This window comes from Vidua macroura, chromosome 7 (assembly GCF_024509145.1).
Source record: "Vidua macroura isolate BioBank_ID:100142 chromosome 7, ASM2450914v1, whole genome shotgun sequence".
Classification (NCBI taxonomy): Eukaryota; Metazoa; Chordata; class Aves; order Passeriformes; family Viduidae; genus Vidua; species Vidua macroura.
In genome coordinates, this window is record NC_071577.1 from 14178777 (window position 1) to 14195409 (window position 16633).

Genomic DNA, 16633 nt, shown 5'->3' on the forward strand with positions numbered 1-16633 from the left:
GCTAGGCCTGAAACAAGTGTAAAGCAGTAAGTAAATGCCTGGTGCTAGGAATGGGTCGCTGCAGTGAGTTCTTTCAGCTGCACTCAAATTCAAGGATCCAGTCTGGCTCAAGAGAAACCTTTTGGTACCGGTGCTACTCATTCACATATTTATTTTCCTAGACTGCAGCGCTGGTCTGTGTTGACATCCCAACAATAGGAAGTAAAAGCATTCATGTTTGTTCAGCCAGAAGAAATGAATCCAGACAGACCTCCTGGGGTGCCAAATAGATTCTTTGGTCCATTTTGCGTTAAGAGATAAAACAATGAAATCACCAGGTTACAAAAAGGTATGAAGACCTCAGTGCTGACTTCAGGAGGAATCCTCCAAAACAGTTGCAATAAAGTCACAATAAACATGGTACTGTAAGAAGCAGCTAGATTTCAGATTCAGCAATAAAAAGACTACAGAGAAACTGTAGCAAGGTAAGTTCTTATGTTCCTTATTAATTGTTTGGTTTTTTTTGTTTTTTCTTCTCTGTTATTTTTGGTAGATTCAATTCATATCACGGTTCTAAAAGCAAACCAAAACCAGTCTAAACATCCAGCAAAATTCCTACTGGTCTCTGTAAAGTGCTTCAGAGGTTGATTTTCTCATTTAAGAAAATTTATCTGAACAGCAATAATTCAAGCGTGCACACGGGAGATGCACAGCACAGGTCAACACAAATATTTTAATACTGTATTCTTAAATAATTTCCATTTAAATTAGGAAAAGCTAAAAATCAGTAAGCAACTGTAGCATTTCTAAAACAATACATGGCTAGTCAAAATTCATGGCAGATTTATGTTTTAGCGTTATCTAACATTAACTGAAGTCTAAATCCTGCCAACATTTATGCATTTAACTTAAAAACATCCTAATTTTATCAAGCTGGTGATCATGCAGACATGTTTATTCTTAAGAGAATATCCTCTAGGCACAGCAGCTTTGAGAAAAGCTGTTAAGACCGATGGTTTTGCAAAGTGCCTTTCAATAAAGCTTTTATACATCACTATAGTGAATATTAAATATATTGTCACAATTCAAAACAAAGTATTAGCTTCCACCTTCTATTCCATTAACTGACTCAGTGAAGATGGTTTTAATCTCCCAACACTTTTTAAAAGCAGTTAAACCCAACCTTTTCCTAATAGACAAGGAAAGACAGAAAAATTGAGAGAGATTTTCTGGTTTTCTCCAACATATGAAATCCACCCTTTTTCCAGTGACAGCTTTTGAAACTGTAAGTGCTTTAAAACTTCCACTCTAGACCATGTTTTTAAAAAGAAATTTTTTGAAAGGGATGAGCTCTTTCAAAATGAAAAAAAAAAAAAAGGAAAAAAAAAGTCTAGCTTATTGACTTCAAAATTCAGGTTGGTTTTACTTTAAAATTCAGGTTTTATTTCAACCTGTAATTCCCAAGAATTAACTTCTTTAAAAAGGTACTAGTGGATCTGTAGCACATGTATCTTCTCAATTTGCATAGAGCTCTCAATATTAATCTTCCAGGCAGGGGACAGTTTTCCCCTCATTACTGTTCTATCAAGTTCTATCAGCAAAGACATGACTTTAGACCAGCAGCTCTGTTGAGGCTCTTTGAGGCTTCACAACCAGTCTGAGAAAGAGGTCAAATCAGTCTGTCACTGGTTCCACATCCACTCTATAAAGAGATGTATTTTAGGACAAGGTTACAGAACAAAAAGCAATCTTCGCCTTGAGCTTTATCCTACTGAAGCTGCATTTTGCAGAAAACCCTCCTCCACAGTCTCAAGAGAACCAAATGCAGTGCTTCAGCTAGAAAGCTGATATAAATGAACATATAAAAACAGATTTGGAAGAGGAAAGTGAACAGATAGAAGCAAAGATAGTCAGGGCAGCCACTGGAGTACTAGCATCAAACCCCAGGGATGTGGATTCAGTTCTCAGCTCTGCTTTCAGTTTCAACAGTAACCCCAGTAGCTGCACCTCAGTTCCAAGTTTGCAGAAAAGAGATAATAGGAACTTGCCTACAAAAAAGAGTATTATACAAATTTTAATTTAAAATATTATCTGGTAATAGTTACAAGGTTGTTTTATTTCTGGTATTCTGAAGCAAATGTATTTGGTATTTTTAAAAAGTAATTGGAGGTTAATGCAGAGCAGCCGTGTTGTTCTACATCATCATAGCAATCCCTCTTTCCTTAAGAACTGAATTACATAAAATACTTTTAAGAAAACCTCATATTCTGACATTTTGTAAACAAAAATTTTAATCTTTAAAAAATTGCTTAGTGCAACTATGCATACAAAAGTATTACTAAATCAGGAACAGGACAACCACAAGCATGAACGAAAATTCACGTCTAACTTTACAGCAAATGCCATTAAGAAATACTTAAAACCTGCTATTTTTTCCAAGTATGCCAGCATGTGTCTTTAATTGAAGCTGGCATTTATACAGAACTTGATTTACCAAACAAGTCCTATTCATCTGCAAAAGAGGTGAAGCAGGGAGAATAGTGAAATCTTCTCTTCACACTACTCTGCCCATAATCTCACACCTCAGCTTTCATATCCAGTAACAAGTTCTCAAACTGACCATTTATCACCCGCAGGTAGCTGGAACATATAGACCCTGATAATGATGCCAAATGAACTGTCATGACACTTCCATGTCATCCAACATAGATTATTTAATGGTACCATATAATATGAAATGTAGACATTAAAAGCCATCTTTATTTACTTCTAAGTTGCATTTTCAGTTTAAATTCTGTGTATGAAGTGAAGATTTATGTAACTGTATGCGAATAGTCTCTTCCAAGAAAAGAAACAGCTAGTAGTCTCTAAGAGTCACCTGCAAAACAAGCAGATCAAGTATTTTATGAGGGCAAGTAGGAAAAAAAAAATTTATGAGGTATATTTACAGAGCACAATTTTTTTCTGGCTTCAACTTATAGTCATTGGAAAAGCATACCCTAATTATAACTTCTAATGGTTTTGCTAATTTCCAAACATTTGAAAAGAAAATGCAAGTTGTTTATAAAATTGGTTTTCTTGTTTATTTTAAATGAAGCTGGTACAGACAATGTCCATTCAAAACCCACGTCCCAGGCCAATAGGTACAAACAAGCGTGTCAAAGTAACACCAGTTGGCTGCTGTGAACATTCTTGCATGGATACCTGCGCGTACTAATTGCTATATGAGGTTAAAATGCTTCTGGGCTCTTCTGGTAATATTTAAAAATCATTAGGGTTTTCAATTTCATGTCTTCAGCAAAGCCATCTCTGGAGCAAGGAACAGATGACAACAGTTCTAGCTTTTCCATTTCCAACTCGGCGATCTTCTTCATTGGGCCGTCAGCATAATTTAAGCAAAATAGCTCTGAGTTATGGATACACAACTTCTCCACAGTTTAGTTCTCTGAAAAACTTCATCTCGCACTGAAAGTTATAGTCCAGGAGTGAGACAGTCACACATCAAAACTTCAGGGCAGATATGGAAGTCATTAAGAACACTCGCCCACCTGGCAGATCTTACAGCCTTCGTGCCTGAAATGCACGAACCCAGTGAACATACAAATGCATGTGAGTACATGTATTCCTAAAGGGGGGGGGCAGAAGGGAAGAGGGGAGCAAGGTTGCAGCTGGATCACAGAAGTTCAGCACAATGAAAACAGAAACAATAGTGTATAATGAGCACGAGAATTCAAAATACCAGACGCTTGAAAGTAAACTCCCAGAGATGGGGTGCCAGTTTCAGTGTTGAACACCACATTACAAAAGAACTATTATTTAAAAATAAAAAAGGATTAAGGGGGAAGAAAATCAGAAGGATCTAAACTGTTGAGTGACCCCCCGTCTGTTCCTGATAAACTTCAATCACATCTTCCTCCTCCATCCCCAGCTGTGAGAACAGAGAAAAAAAACAGCAAATAATTGTTATTAGTAATTTATTAATAATTGTATAGATCTAGTGTAACGAAATCAGAGTAGGTCCTAGACAAATTATACAATGCTTTGTTCCTGTCCCATCATAATTCATCAAAAGGGTGAAGAAAGTTTCAGTCTCCATCTCACTAGACAATATTCACAATTTTTAGCCATTTTTCTTCAGACTTAGGTATTTGAGTCAAAACAAAAGCCTTACAGCAAAGACCCACTTATGGAGCAGTTCACATCAGCCTAGAAGGTGCTGGCTTTACCCTTCTCTAAACCCCTTCTTTAGGGGGAACAAGGACATCAGCAACATCATAGTGAATGCATCAGCTGTAGTGCCATATGAATTACATCTACTGTAGTGCGCTACTAGCTCACAGTGCAGCTTAACACCTACACTTTGCAACTCAAAGCCTGTTTACAACTATTCCCTCAGAGAGAGCAACTTGTTCAATTTCACAGTCAACAAGTTTGTTTGATATTTCCAGAAGGTCATTATTATGAGTTTCTTCCTGCTTTTTCGTAACAATTGGTGGAAGTCACTGGACAGAAGTAACTGTTTTCTGTTTGTTTACACTTTGATCAACTAAATGTGAACTAAATACATATTTATTCCAAAGCCATACTGAAGCTCAAGCTCAACAATGAGAAGATTCCCTTCGTGTTTTTCCCCCCTCTAGTAAGCAGTGACTACACCCTCCTTTCTGAGGCATTACACATGGAGGTCAAAGCAGGCTCTTTCCAAGCTGCCTATCTAACCTTACTAAAAGATGTTAGTTAAAGAAATATAGTCAAACTATATTTCTAGGAAGAAACTTACCTCCTTGGGGGTATGATTATCAGTAATTCTCTGACCCTCGAAGAGAAACCTGAGTGAATTCATTGGAACACCCTAAGAAAAGAAACATATGTGTAAGAGAAAACCCAACTTACTGAATCTTGTATGGGTTTACAAGAAAAAAAACATTTTAAATAAAAACAACAGATAAAAGTATAAAAGAGTGTTAGTTCCTGTTACACAGGGAGCTCAGATATTCTGTTGCATTCAAGTAGATTACCAAGAAGTGACTCAAAAAGTATGATAGTGCCAAAATGCATGTTTGTTCCAGAGTCTCACTGGAGTTGTAGCTCAACAACTTGGAAGTTTCCTTAGCTTTTTTAACTTGTCTGTATTTATGAATTAAGTACTGACTATACCCTCTCTCCCAAGATATATTTACACAAGTATTTTTCTGAACAGCGTATCAGCCTTATTTAAGGATCCTAAGACAACAGGAGAAACATGATGTTTACTTCATGGACTCCTACCCTTGCTTTCCCAATCTTCTATGGCTACAGGAAGGAATCACAACCTTTACCATTATCAATTCTGCAAATGCTCAGCACTGGGAACAAGAAAGAGCAGAGCTGAGGGGAAGAAAAACGAACAGCATTCAAACAAGGTGAAACAAACATCCCAAAGGTAAACAGAGTTAAGTTAAAGTATGTCTGTTGCACAATGTGCCCATGTTCTGGCAGAACGTCATACTTCACATCAATAGATAAGGCAAACACCTCATCTTTTCCTCCTCTTGCAAGTTATGAGCAAAACAAACTCATGTGGAATATGACACTTAGCTCTCAAATACTGCTTGCAAATAACTAGGCAGAAAATTTTCTCAGGTAAGGACAGATCTTCACACTGTTTCAACAATCCCTCTGGCCAATGTGGAAGAAATATTCGTAGTCCCTTTACCAGAGAAAGGCTACTTGACACCAAAAACTGTATTGACTGCTGCAAAGGAAGTCACAGACCCTCTGGAATTCAGCTCAGGAGATACAGATGTGCTCATTCAAACAATTATTTCTTTAAGAAAGAATTCCACACATGTATCTTCATTAGTCAGTAAGTATGCTGCATGAATTACTTCCAAGATGATTTTTTATAATTTCAGGTTTTTAAAATGAATCATAATTTTAACCGTTTGGATTTGGCTACAAATGTATCTGGTGTTTGATCTTTTCTTTCCTCCTACTCCAGAAAGACAGCAAAAAATAACACATTTTGTGAAAGAACACTTCAATGACAAGTTTAACTTGTCTCAAAGTATTAGGAAAAAAACCCCAAAGTATTATTACTTATGATTATATCTCCTGAAGTGAACTCCAACACACTTATCCAAGAAAAGGCCACACAAGGCATCTATCCCCAAAGCTGAGGGCAAACTAGGCCAGGGCTTCTGGAAATAGCAGCTGTGAATCCACAATATCTGCCACAGAATCAGGAAGTGAAGATATGTTTTTGTTCTGTAACAATTGTTACTATTTACCTACATACACAATTAATATTGCAGATTTCTTTAACTTAGGGTATAACTTCACAATTGTCTTACATAGGAATACTTTTTACTTGTTGAAAGAAACAAGGAGATCTATTATGTTTGTACCATCAGATACCTCAAAAGTCTTTATTTGAAAGCACAGTGAGAAAAGTGGTTTGGGTTTTTATTTTCTTTTTAAAGAATCTTATTGTTTCACAAACCTGTCTTTGACAGTATGATTCTTTGAGTTTCTTGAGATGTGTTGTCATTTTCACCTTGAAGTGAATTTCACTGCTGTCCTAAGGACAGAAAAGAAAAAAAATTACTCTCCTTGTAGTAACTGATAACTTTATCTATTTTATTTTTAAACATTTCATTAAGAAAAAACTTCTATATAAAACTTACATGAAACATGGAATGTGATTTAACTATTGCCATGCATACCCTGGTGCATCATAACGTGAACCTCCAGGATGATTTATCAGTCACTACATTCACTATGTACTTCTACAGGAAGCTCTTTTTAAAAAAACAGATGGCATCGTATAGCCTTAGGCTCAACATGGAGGTTTTGGATTTAAAATTACTAAAACCCATACATGGTTCAGTCTGTGCTGCCATCTTTACCCAGATGATATACTTATGAAATACAAACATACATATGCAGGGGATTTCTGTTCTAAGATTCTAAAGAAACAAGTTAAAGCTTGCACTTCAAAATATATACGAAACCTCGTTCAATTAAGACTAATTATCTAGAAGTTAGGATACAGGCAGACTTGGCAACACAAGTCTAACCTAAGGAGAAATCTCAGGTCTTATTATTCTGTAGTCCTTCCCACTAGCCATAAGATGCAAGTAGCTGCAACTGTCGAAATGGCTACAGATAAAACAGATTGCAAGAGGTTCTGTGCAAAAGGCATGTGGGCCACTTCCAGCTTTTCAATGTGTTCTTGTAACTGCTGATTAGGCCAGCAAGAGGTAAGGTAGTTTCTGTTAGCCCTACCTGAAAGTCATCTATTTCCACCCAACTGAAGCAAACAATACAACTCCAACAAACAATTCTAGTTGTCCTCTGAGCTAGGGGTTCTTTGCACAGATTCCAACATTTTCAACATTCACATCCCAACACAGCCGGAATACAGACTTCTAATCCACCATTCATCTGGTTGCTACATCTACTAACAGGGCGGCCAACAATCCTTTTCCTATCCCTGAAAAATAAAGCTGACCTCATGCCTAGGGTACTACACAAACTTTAAGGGCCTGAATTTATCAAGTTTGCCACCTTATTTCATTCATACCCTTGGATAAATTCATCCCTTAATGCATCAAAAAAAGCATACCAGAGTATACTAATACACATTTCTGGCAACTGGAAGTAGTTTATGGCAGAGGAGGATCCACACTGAAGAACTGAAAGTATCAACTTGTATTTGATCATTTCTACCATACAAGAAGTCACACCTACATCAAATGTCAACAAGCAATTATGTAAAAAACTCACCTGCCCAATGACTTTGAGTTTAATGTACTCCCCTTCTTTCTTATCTCCTAAGTCCTCAGCTGAAGGTTTTGCTTCCTGCAAGAAAAACAAAAAAACCTGATCAGTTAAACACTTCATTATTTTCACTGGACAGTATGGCAGCTGTCATCCTCTTTATTGCACTAAATCAGACTACTCAAGGTGTCTTCTTTCTGTGTGTGTGTGCACAAAAATAACAGCAACATAGTATTATGAAAGGCTGTCTGTCTACCTGTGAGAAGTTTTAATTAATGAGAGAAAAGAAACACCATAAAAAAACATAAGAAATGAGCGAAGAACCATTTGGAAATAGATGGCATACAAAAATAAGAAGTATGATTTTATACCTCTAACTCCTAGACAACAAACAAACAGCAAAAACCCACAAGAAGCTTACTAAGAGGCTCAGATGTTTGATAGAAAAAAGGAACATTGTGAGGAGAGTAAACAGAAAGTACTTGTGACACCCTATCAACTTAAAGAGAATGAACCATGCAAACATTTTTCAACCCACTGCATCAAAGGTAGCCCTTATTTTCAAAAGGCTGGTCAGCTAGCTTCTTTTCTATGACAACAAAAGAGCTTCCTTCTAACACGTTTGTTTTAAGACCACAATACTTCAAAGTTTAAAAAGGTGCAGTTCCAAGCACTATAGTGTTTTGATATCTTTCCAGGGTAAGAATTAACTGTACAGACAAGTTTGATTCCAGAGCTTGAGCACTAAAGCTCATCAAAAGGGTTTAAGTGTTATACACTGTAAGACATTAATTAAGGACATCAGAGTTTTTATGTTACCAGTTGACAGATGAAACAAGTGAGAAATCAGGTACTATTAACCCCATTCCTTGCCTGTCACTACATATCCTGCATCAGGCCTTTAGCTATGTTCCACTGCAGGACAAAGGGATTTTACACAGACATCAGGTCTAGATGGTGCTCAATGAAGAATTGTTCCCAAGTAGTCATAATCACAGGTACCCTGCTGATCATGTTTGAAATCATCCTTTTATATTTTACTTCTTAACATTGTAGACAAAAATAAACAAAATATGTACAGGTGCCTACCATAGGCTCCCATCCCAAAGGGACTTTTTGCTAAATGTACAGAAATATCCTCTGTATGATTGGCCTTGAAATTTAGGATCGAGTGCCAAAAACACACAAAATACTAACCTTCTCTACTAAGTCCATCCAAATAGGTCTCTATCTCCAGATTAAAACATTTTAAAGTTTTTCCCCCATGCTCCCTAAAGAAGTTAAACACACACAACTTCTTTGAACATTAAAAGATCAGGGAAAGTCACAGGGCAAGTCAGCAAACATCCTTCCCATCTGTACCAGTCTCAATCTGGAGTAAAGAAAGAGAGGAAGTGTTCTTTCTATCAGTTTGACTCATTGCCTCAACCCAGATCAATTCAGTTTCTACAATGAAAAGAAGTATGAGCCAGAGACTCCACCTGGTTTGAATACCTTTTATTTTTTTTAATACCCATCCAGGCACAACCTAAACTGCAGGGACTGATTCATCACCCTTCAAGCTCAAATCCAAAACCTCAACCCAGGCTTTCAAGAAGCCTGACATACACAGGACTTCAAGCAAGTCACTTTAGAAGCATGAAAGGAATTCATCACGGGTAACACAGTCAGATCGCCTGTGTTCCCCACCAAAGTCTTCCCTAACACATTTGGACTCTAAGCTTCTGGGACTAGTTGCAGGAATAGAAATACTGGTATTCACTCCTGACCAGAAAGAAAAACAAGAAGCTGCAACCTGTTCTGATAACTTGCACAAACAGCTGTTTTAATGTCTTTATGCAGCATTACTTACTACCTTCTAGGAATCAGAGTAAGATTCAGATCTCTACTGATCTGGTCTGTAGCTTCAAAACTAGCTCCTGTTTCACTATTACTGAAAGAATTTGTAAGAACGTTGTCCCTTTACATGACATTTCAGGTCAGCCACTGTCTAAATTTACTTTACAAATTGCATGGCAGCGTATTATCCCAGCAGTAGAGGTATTTGTAGTAGTTATGTAGTTTTGTACATTGTAGCAGATGTACATTGTACATCTACCTACTCAGGCTTCCAAACCAAATCATCCTGTACAAGGTATTATTAATGATCATTGCTACTATGACAGTGCCTCTGGCCAATATGAGTGATCAAACTATAATTCATATTTGATTCCTACCCTCAAGGAAAGAGGGCTCTAGTATTAAAAACAAATAGGGAAAGCACCAAACAGTACAATAAGCGGAGGGAACTGGAGTCTTCAAACCGTAAAGATGCTTCTTTAAAGGCCCACAACCTCTCATTCACAAAATAAGAGGAAAGAAAGCTGTAGCTTCAGGAGAAGAGAAATAATATAAAATCAAATAATAGAAGTGCCAATAATCAAAGCTTAAAATAGGAGCAAAATACTTTACATCAGGATACAAGACCCAGCAAGTCTGAAAATGCTCTCTGCAGTTTGTCAGTGAACTATACTGCTATTCAACACCAAATGGTTAAGGCAACACAAAACCACTTAGGAATAAAGAAAGGAAGGAGATTTCAAAGTTGTTAAAACTACTAGCATTCATTAACAAAATCCTGGATCAGCAATTAGCAAGCAAGCCTCCAGACTTCTTGCCCTGTGAAAAGAATGGGTGCTTTAGGGTACCTCATGAAACAGGACATAAAAAACACCACCATACAAAAGAACAGAAATACCACAACACTCCAATTTCTAACTTTTCATTAGATGACTAAAGTTTTAAAGGCTTCATTGCAGTTTTCCTAAAGAGCACAATGTAAGGCTCCCAACACTGTCTCACACTTATGTAAGGACCCTAAAAAGCACAAAAGTTTCTTGGATGAAACACACTGGTATTGCTATTGCAACTAACAAAAACAAAACATACACAAAACAAACATCGTGAGGCAACATATTGCAGGTTTCCCCCTTCAATTTTCAGAAGGGCTCAAACTTCAATGTCTAACCTTAAAAAAACAAACTCTATACTCAGCACTTTAAAGAAAAATCGTCAAAACCAAAATTACTAGAGGAATAGATGTACAACATACTTCATAGCAAAGCAAATAAACTCTTACATTTTTAAAGGAGTGGAAAACATACACACAAACTATAGCATTCTTTATTAGCAGTACATGAACAGATAACATTTAGATTCAAATAATGCAAAAACAGCCTAACACACTTCAAGGGAGGGGAAAACAATTTGTGTTTTGTTTCATTTTTGCTTAGATCCCACTAAGCAACCATGTGGTGTTTTTTTTTTTTTTGAAGTCTGCCCTTCTTTCAAGCATTTTTACTTATAAAAGTCAATTTCCCACTGAAAATAAAGTAACTCCTTCTTTTACTGGTGATAAATGACCCCCCTCTTAACTTAATTTCAGGGCCAAAAAGAACGATACTCTAAGCAATTCACAATTTTAGGTAATCCAGTTATTCTTGTAGGATTGATAAACAGAGGAATGAGATTTACAGTGCTGCATAACCTTACATTATCCTTCTACTTAAGCATCTGTTTGGCTCTTGTTGCACAGTCCCCCAGAAATGAATGACACAACGTCTAACAGTGTTTTGCTTATCTATTAAAAATAAACAGCAGGCTCCTTATTCACAGACCTTTAAGATACATAGCCACAACAGGTTATCACACATATGGAATTTTACATACTTCATACTCTCAAAAACAAAACACACATGTATTTTAGCAGAACTTGCCTGGGGAAGGATTTACCTAACTAATGAAAACTTATTTGTTAAAACACCCCTTGGTTCCCATATGCAGACAACTAGAGAGCAGGTCGCGTGAACATCTGTCTATAAAATCTAGTTCAGAAATTGTTGGTGAGTTTGTTTGGCTTTTTTTTTTAAATGCAGTCACTTTCACGTATTTTGCTACAGGGGCAATGTGTCCTCCTAGGAGGCAGCAATCGCTGTGCTGCCCCTCTCCCAGGCACAGAGAGGCAGCAGCACCATTGTCAGCTGCATTGTGCTGGGAAGTCGGGGGCGGGGAGGAAGACCACCAGCGCACACAGCGCTGGCTTCTTTTCACCGCTCCTACTGCACCAAGGCTACTCCCCAAAGCAGACACGGTATGCACTAAGCTGAGCTTTGTCTCTGGGGACTTTTAATTTCCTGGCTTGCACCAGTACTATTCTTGACTTCACAGCACTACAAGAAACATTTGTAGGTACTGACATTATCATGATGGCTACACTTTGGGAAAAATCAAAGATAGAAAACAGTGCCCTGTGACGACAATATAAAAAATAAAGCAAAACAGAACACAAATTAAAACCGGAACGCTGTTTTAACTTTCCACTAGCAGGTCACATAGCCTAAAGCAATAGTTGTAGGCAAAGCACTGCATACATGCCAGGCCGAGCAATCCAGGAACTTGCGGTACAAGCAACTATTCAACTACCCGGCTCAGAAGACACAAATGACGGGGACATAACGAGAATATTATTTGGAGCGAAGGCAGGACAGAGCCTTGATAAAGGACGGGGTGTTTAATACAGGCAACCTCAGCTGAGAAAGGAGGGGGAGAAAAACAGGCTTTCGCATTCCTAGGGCGAACAGAGGACCTGGCAAGCTTAGCACAACCCGCACAAAGCCCGCTCCGGGGGAAAACCATCCTACCACACACCCGGGAAACGGAAAACGAAAGGAAACAACAGTTGTGCAACACAGCTCATCCCTCGCTGCATTCCTGGGTTTCCAGGGCCGGAGCTGCCCCGGCAGCGATCTCGCTCCGTCCGGACGCCGCCCCGGCCCCCAAGTATCCCTGCCTGGAGCTCGACCGCACTCCTCGCGAAACACCCCGAGGGAAGAAGGAAAAAGGATTAAAACGCACGGGGAGAGGGGCCCGAATCCGGCCGAGGTCGGAGATCGGCATCCATCCATAGACACACACCCCCCTAGGGGAACGTTCCCCCCGGCGCCCTCCGGACGACCGCGACTCCCCGCTCGCCCCGGGCCGGGGCTGCCCCGCGGCGGCGGAGAGTGCGGCGGGGGGGGAGGGGGGGCAGGCAGCTCCTCCCGAGCCCCCGTGGCCGCCGCGCGCACCGTGCCGTCCCCCCGCGGCCGGGACAGCTGCCCGTACCTGGTCAGACATGGTTCGGCCCCGTGTCGTGCGGCAGGCTCGGCTGGGCCGCTGCAGGCGCTCCGCTCCTTTCTCTGCCCGCAGCGCAAACACAGGGCCGCGGCACGGGCGGGATTTCCGGCGCGCCTGAGCTCACTTCCCTCCCAGGCTCCGCCTGCGGCCCCTCCCGCTCCTCGCACGGAGCACCGGCTCTCACCAAGGCCGCGGAGGAGGGGGGGAATCGCCGTTGAAAGAAGCGACGAACGTTAAGGGCACCGTGGCGACCGGAGCAGCTGGGGAGAGTCCCGCGGATGCCACAAAGATGATGACAGGCCCGGAGCATCTCTCTTCATGAGGAGAGACTGCGGGAGCTGGGCCTGTTCAGTCTGGAGGAGACTGTGAAGGGATCTCATGAATGCATAGAAATACCTCAAAGGCGGATGCCAAGAGGATGGTGCCAGACACTTCTCAGTGGTGCTCAGTGACAGAATGAAGAGTAATGGCCATAAACTAAAAGATAATAAGTTCCACCTCAGCTTGAGAAAGGACTTACTTACATTGAGGGTGGCAGAGCACTGGAACAGGCTGCTCAGGGAACTCATGGAACTCTCTGGAGACATTCAAACCCCACCTGGTCATGTTCCTGTGTCACCTGCTGCAGGTGACTCTGCCGTGGCAGGGATTGGACTCAATGCTCTCCAGAGATCCCTTCCAATCCTAACAATTCTGTGAAGTCACATAACCCTTCCCACAATAGCAGATTTTGGAGCAAAAGTCATTTTCATTGTGCCTACCTCTAATATCTTGCTGAGGTTGTTACTAAGATAATATGTCATAACAAAACTTAACTTTTCTGTTTAGACACAGTGCATTTTTTTTAAGTCATTGCAACCATGCAAGCAATGTGATCTGCATGTATTAGGCAAATCTGCAAACAGGCAGTTGCATTTGAACAAATTTGCAAAGATGTATCATTAAAACAGAACAGGTACCCTGCTTTACATTGGCACAGCATGGCTATTCAGAGGTCTGCACAAGAAATAACATCTACCTAAAAGATTACATTTAGGCTACAAGCTGTTTGGACTGTAGCATGGAGTCCTAACATCCCCCTATAACTGCTCGGGCAACTCCTGCATGGCATCGCTGCTGTCATGGGCATATGCTTAGATCTAAGTGACCAGCAAGTAGAAAAGAAGTCCAGACATGAGAACCATGAAATAACATGAATGTAAAAATCAATGAATCAACAGAAATTAGCTCAATTGAAATAGGAGATTATTATCCTCATGCTACTAAGCAGAGTTTTAACTTTACCAGCTACCTTTGAGAAAGGGCAGAGTACATTCATTAGCTCTGGGCAGGGAGCATTCATTAACACAAACAGCTCAATGCTCTGTGTGCCATGTTCCCCTGTAATAACACCAAACACCAAAGCAGCTGCACTCTGTGCCTGCATTTCTGCTTGTCACTGAATGCCAAGCTCCAAACACAGCTACATCAAGAGGTGCACTTTTACCAGCCAGTGGAACAATCAGTATCTAGACTCATGGGAATTAGTTTAAATCACAACTGTTAAAACAAATCAGAATTAACAAGGGAGGGAAAAAAATAAATAAAGAGAACCAAAACAAATGCTATACAGAGCTACAGAATGAAGATGATCTTTCTTATGCAAGGCCGAGCAGTCAGAAAAGCCAAATACATTCGTGCTATGCCAAGCTCGCAGTAAGAGCTCATTATGAGCTTAATAACACACACAAAGCACCAAAATAACACACAATACTAACTAAATGGAAAATGACAAATATTCTATCCTGAACATTACTGCTTTTTATAAATTTTAAAGGGGTTTTTAAAAACAGAGCTTTACTGTGCTAAGGCCAAAGTCTCAGACTCTGGCACAAACCCAATTTTTTCAAGTAATCCCATAATAAAAGCTAACACTCACATGAGTCAGAGTGCAGTTACCTATCCACATACATAGCCGTAAAGATACAGGGTTAGAACGTGCTCATCAGCATACACACTAACAGTCGCACCACCTTTCTTGACTCCCTTCTTATTCCATCAACTGTGGATGCATCAGCTCTCCAAGGCACAAGCTAGATTTGTACAGGATCTTCAAAGTTAATCTCCACTAAGACTGTGAAAATTGTGGACGTACAGCAGTAAAGCTCCCACTTTTCTTTTTCAACGTCTCAAATTCAACATAGAATTCACTTAAAGAGAAAGTAACAAAAGCTGTTTTAAAAATACCAAATACACTTACACAAGCTTCTTCCCACAAAACCCAAAGTCAGCCTTGCATTTGCACGCACTGCCCAGAGTACTTACCCTAATAACCTCACTGAATTCTGAGGTGTTTTATAATGTCTCTTATTTTCCTATCTGCATTTAATCTCAATCACCTGAAGCCAATAAAGTTAACCTCTGTTGACTGATTTCTCCAAAGCTACTGTATCGTTTAGGAGCCAATAGCTGTAAGAGGTTTTCTCAAAGCTATTGGCCCACACATAGTCTGTGCAAAGCTTCTTCAGTCCATCAGAAAAAGATTTCTTAAAAAAAGCAGACTTTAACCTATGAACAATCTGTAATATCAATAATGCTAATTTGCTTGCCTGAGAGGAGTTAGTGCTAGCCAACAGGATGAATGTAGTATTCTAGGGCAACCAGCTAAGTAAGAGTAGCTCTTACATAATAATAGTACTCTGCCAGCAGGGCCAGAAACAGTACTTTAAAACTAGGTAGAACTTGGAAATTCTCTACCTCCTTGAACCTAATTTCTTTGGCAATATTACTGGTTGTGGGATTTTAAGAAAATTGGTTATGTAATGTAAAGTACCAAAGTCTTTCCTTTGAAAAAAAAAAATCTTCAAAAATATTCAAGTCCACAGATTTCTCTCACTATTGAATTTGCAGCATACTCCTTACATGGAGGAAACAAAGGTGTGCTGACTCATACAGATGGTTGCATAAAATGCAGCAATGAATGTCTGATATAAATCAAAACCCAAGCGTTTTTTGGAGCCTCTCTTCCTGCGGGCAGGAAAATCTCTGCCTGTTTTCAGTACACATAACCCGCCTGTGAAATAAGTGGGGATTTCTAAGGGTAAGGACCGGCGCTTTCTGCCTGCCTCCCACCGGCACGCAGCTGCTCGGTTCCCCAGCAGGGCCGCGGTACAGAAGTAGGTCAGCCAGGCACCGCGCTGTGCACGCCCGGGCTGTGCCAAGGGCAAAGCACGAGGCGGCACCAGAGGAGGAGGCGGCACCAGAGGAGGAGGCGGCACAAATGGCCGCCCCAGCGCCCCGGCCCTGCCTTCCCCCAGACAGAGGTGCCCGTGCCCCGGGGACACCCGAGCAGCGCGGGGAAACACGCAGAGTTCAAAACGCGTGTCTTTTATGAGCAGAATATGGTGCTTGTCTGTTGGCGAAGCCAAGCTTTTAAACACACGCAATCGCATTGTGTCAACAATTGTTTACGTAAAGAAAATGTTTTCGGTGCGATGAACTGCAGGTCAGGCCACGGGAGCAAGAGCGGAGCGGGCAGAGAACGCAACCCGCCATGTGCAGAGGGCCGGGAGCACCGGCTGAACACCGACACGGCGGCCGGTCCGGCTCGGGGTCGCCGAGAGGACCACCCGCTCACTCCTGCTTCAGGCTCCGATCGGGAAACAAAGTCTCCAGCACGGCCACCCGCGTCCCGGGGAACACACCCGCCTCCTATTTACGGTGGCCGACCCTGCCGCCAACTGCGAGGGCAGCTCGGGTG

General features: G+C 40.6%; 1 protein-coding gene across 2 annotated transcripts; it reads right to left on the bottom strand.

Moving 5' to 3' along the window:
- Nucleotides 1-2675: 2675 nt before the first annotated feature.
- Nucleotides 2676-13529, bottom strand: SUMO1 (small ubiquitin like modifier 1). 2 transcript variants are annotated; one of them, XM_053981912.1, is made up of 5 exons: nucleotides 13419-13529; nucleotides 7747-7821; nucleotides 6461-6538; nucleotides 4760-4831; nucleotides 2676-3907 (listed from the first exon to the last, which is right to left on the bottom strand). In XM_053981912.1, the coding sequence occupies exons 1-5, from the start codon at nucleotides 13479-13481 to the stop codon at nucleotides 3839-3841; spliced, it is 357 nt and encodes a 118-aa protein (XP_053837887.1). In that variant the 5' UTR covers nucleotides 13482-13529; the 3' UTR covers nucleotides 2676-3838. The 2 variants fall into 2 exon arrangements, with proteins under 2 accessions (XP_053837887.1, XP_053837888.1); XM_053981913.1 differs by lacking the exon at nucleotides 13419-13529 and adding an exon at nucleotides 12883-13111 and having other exon boundaries at nucleotides 3037-3907.
- Between the last annotated feature and the right edge of the window lie 3104 nt (nucleotides 13530-16633).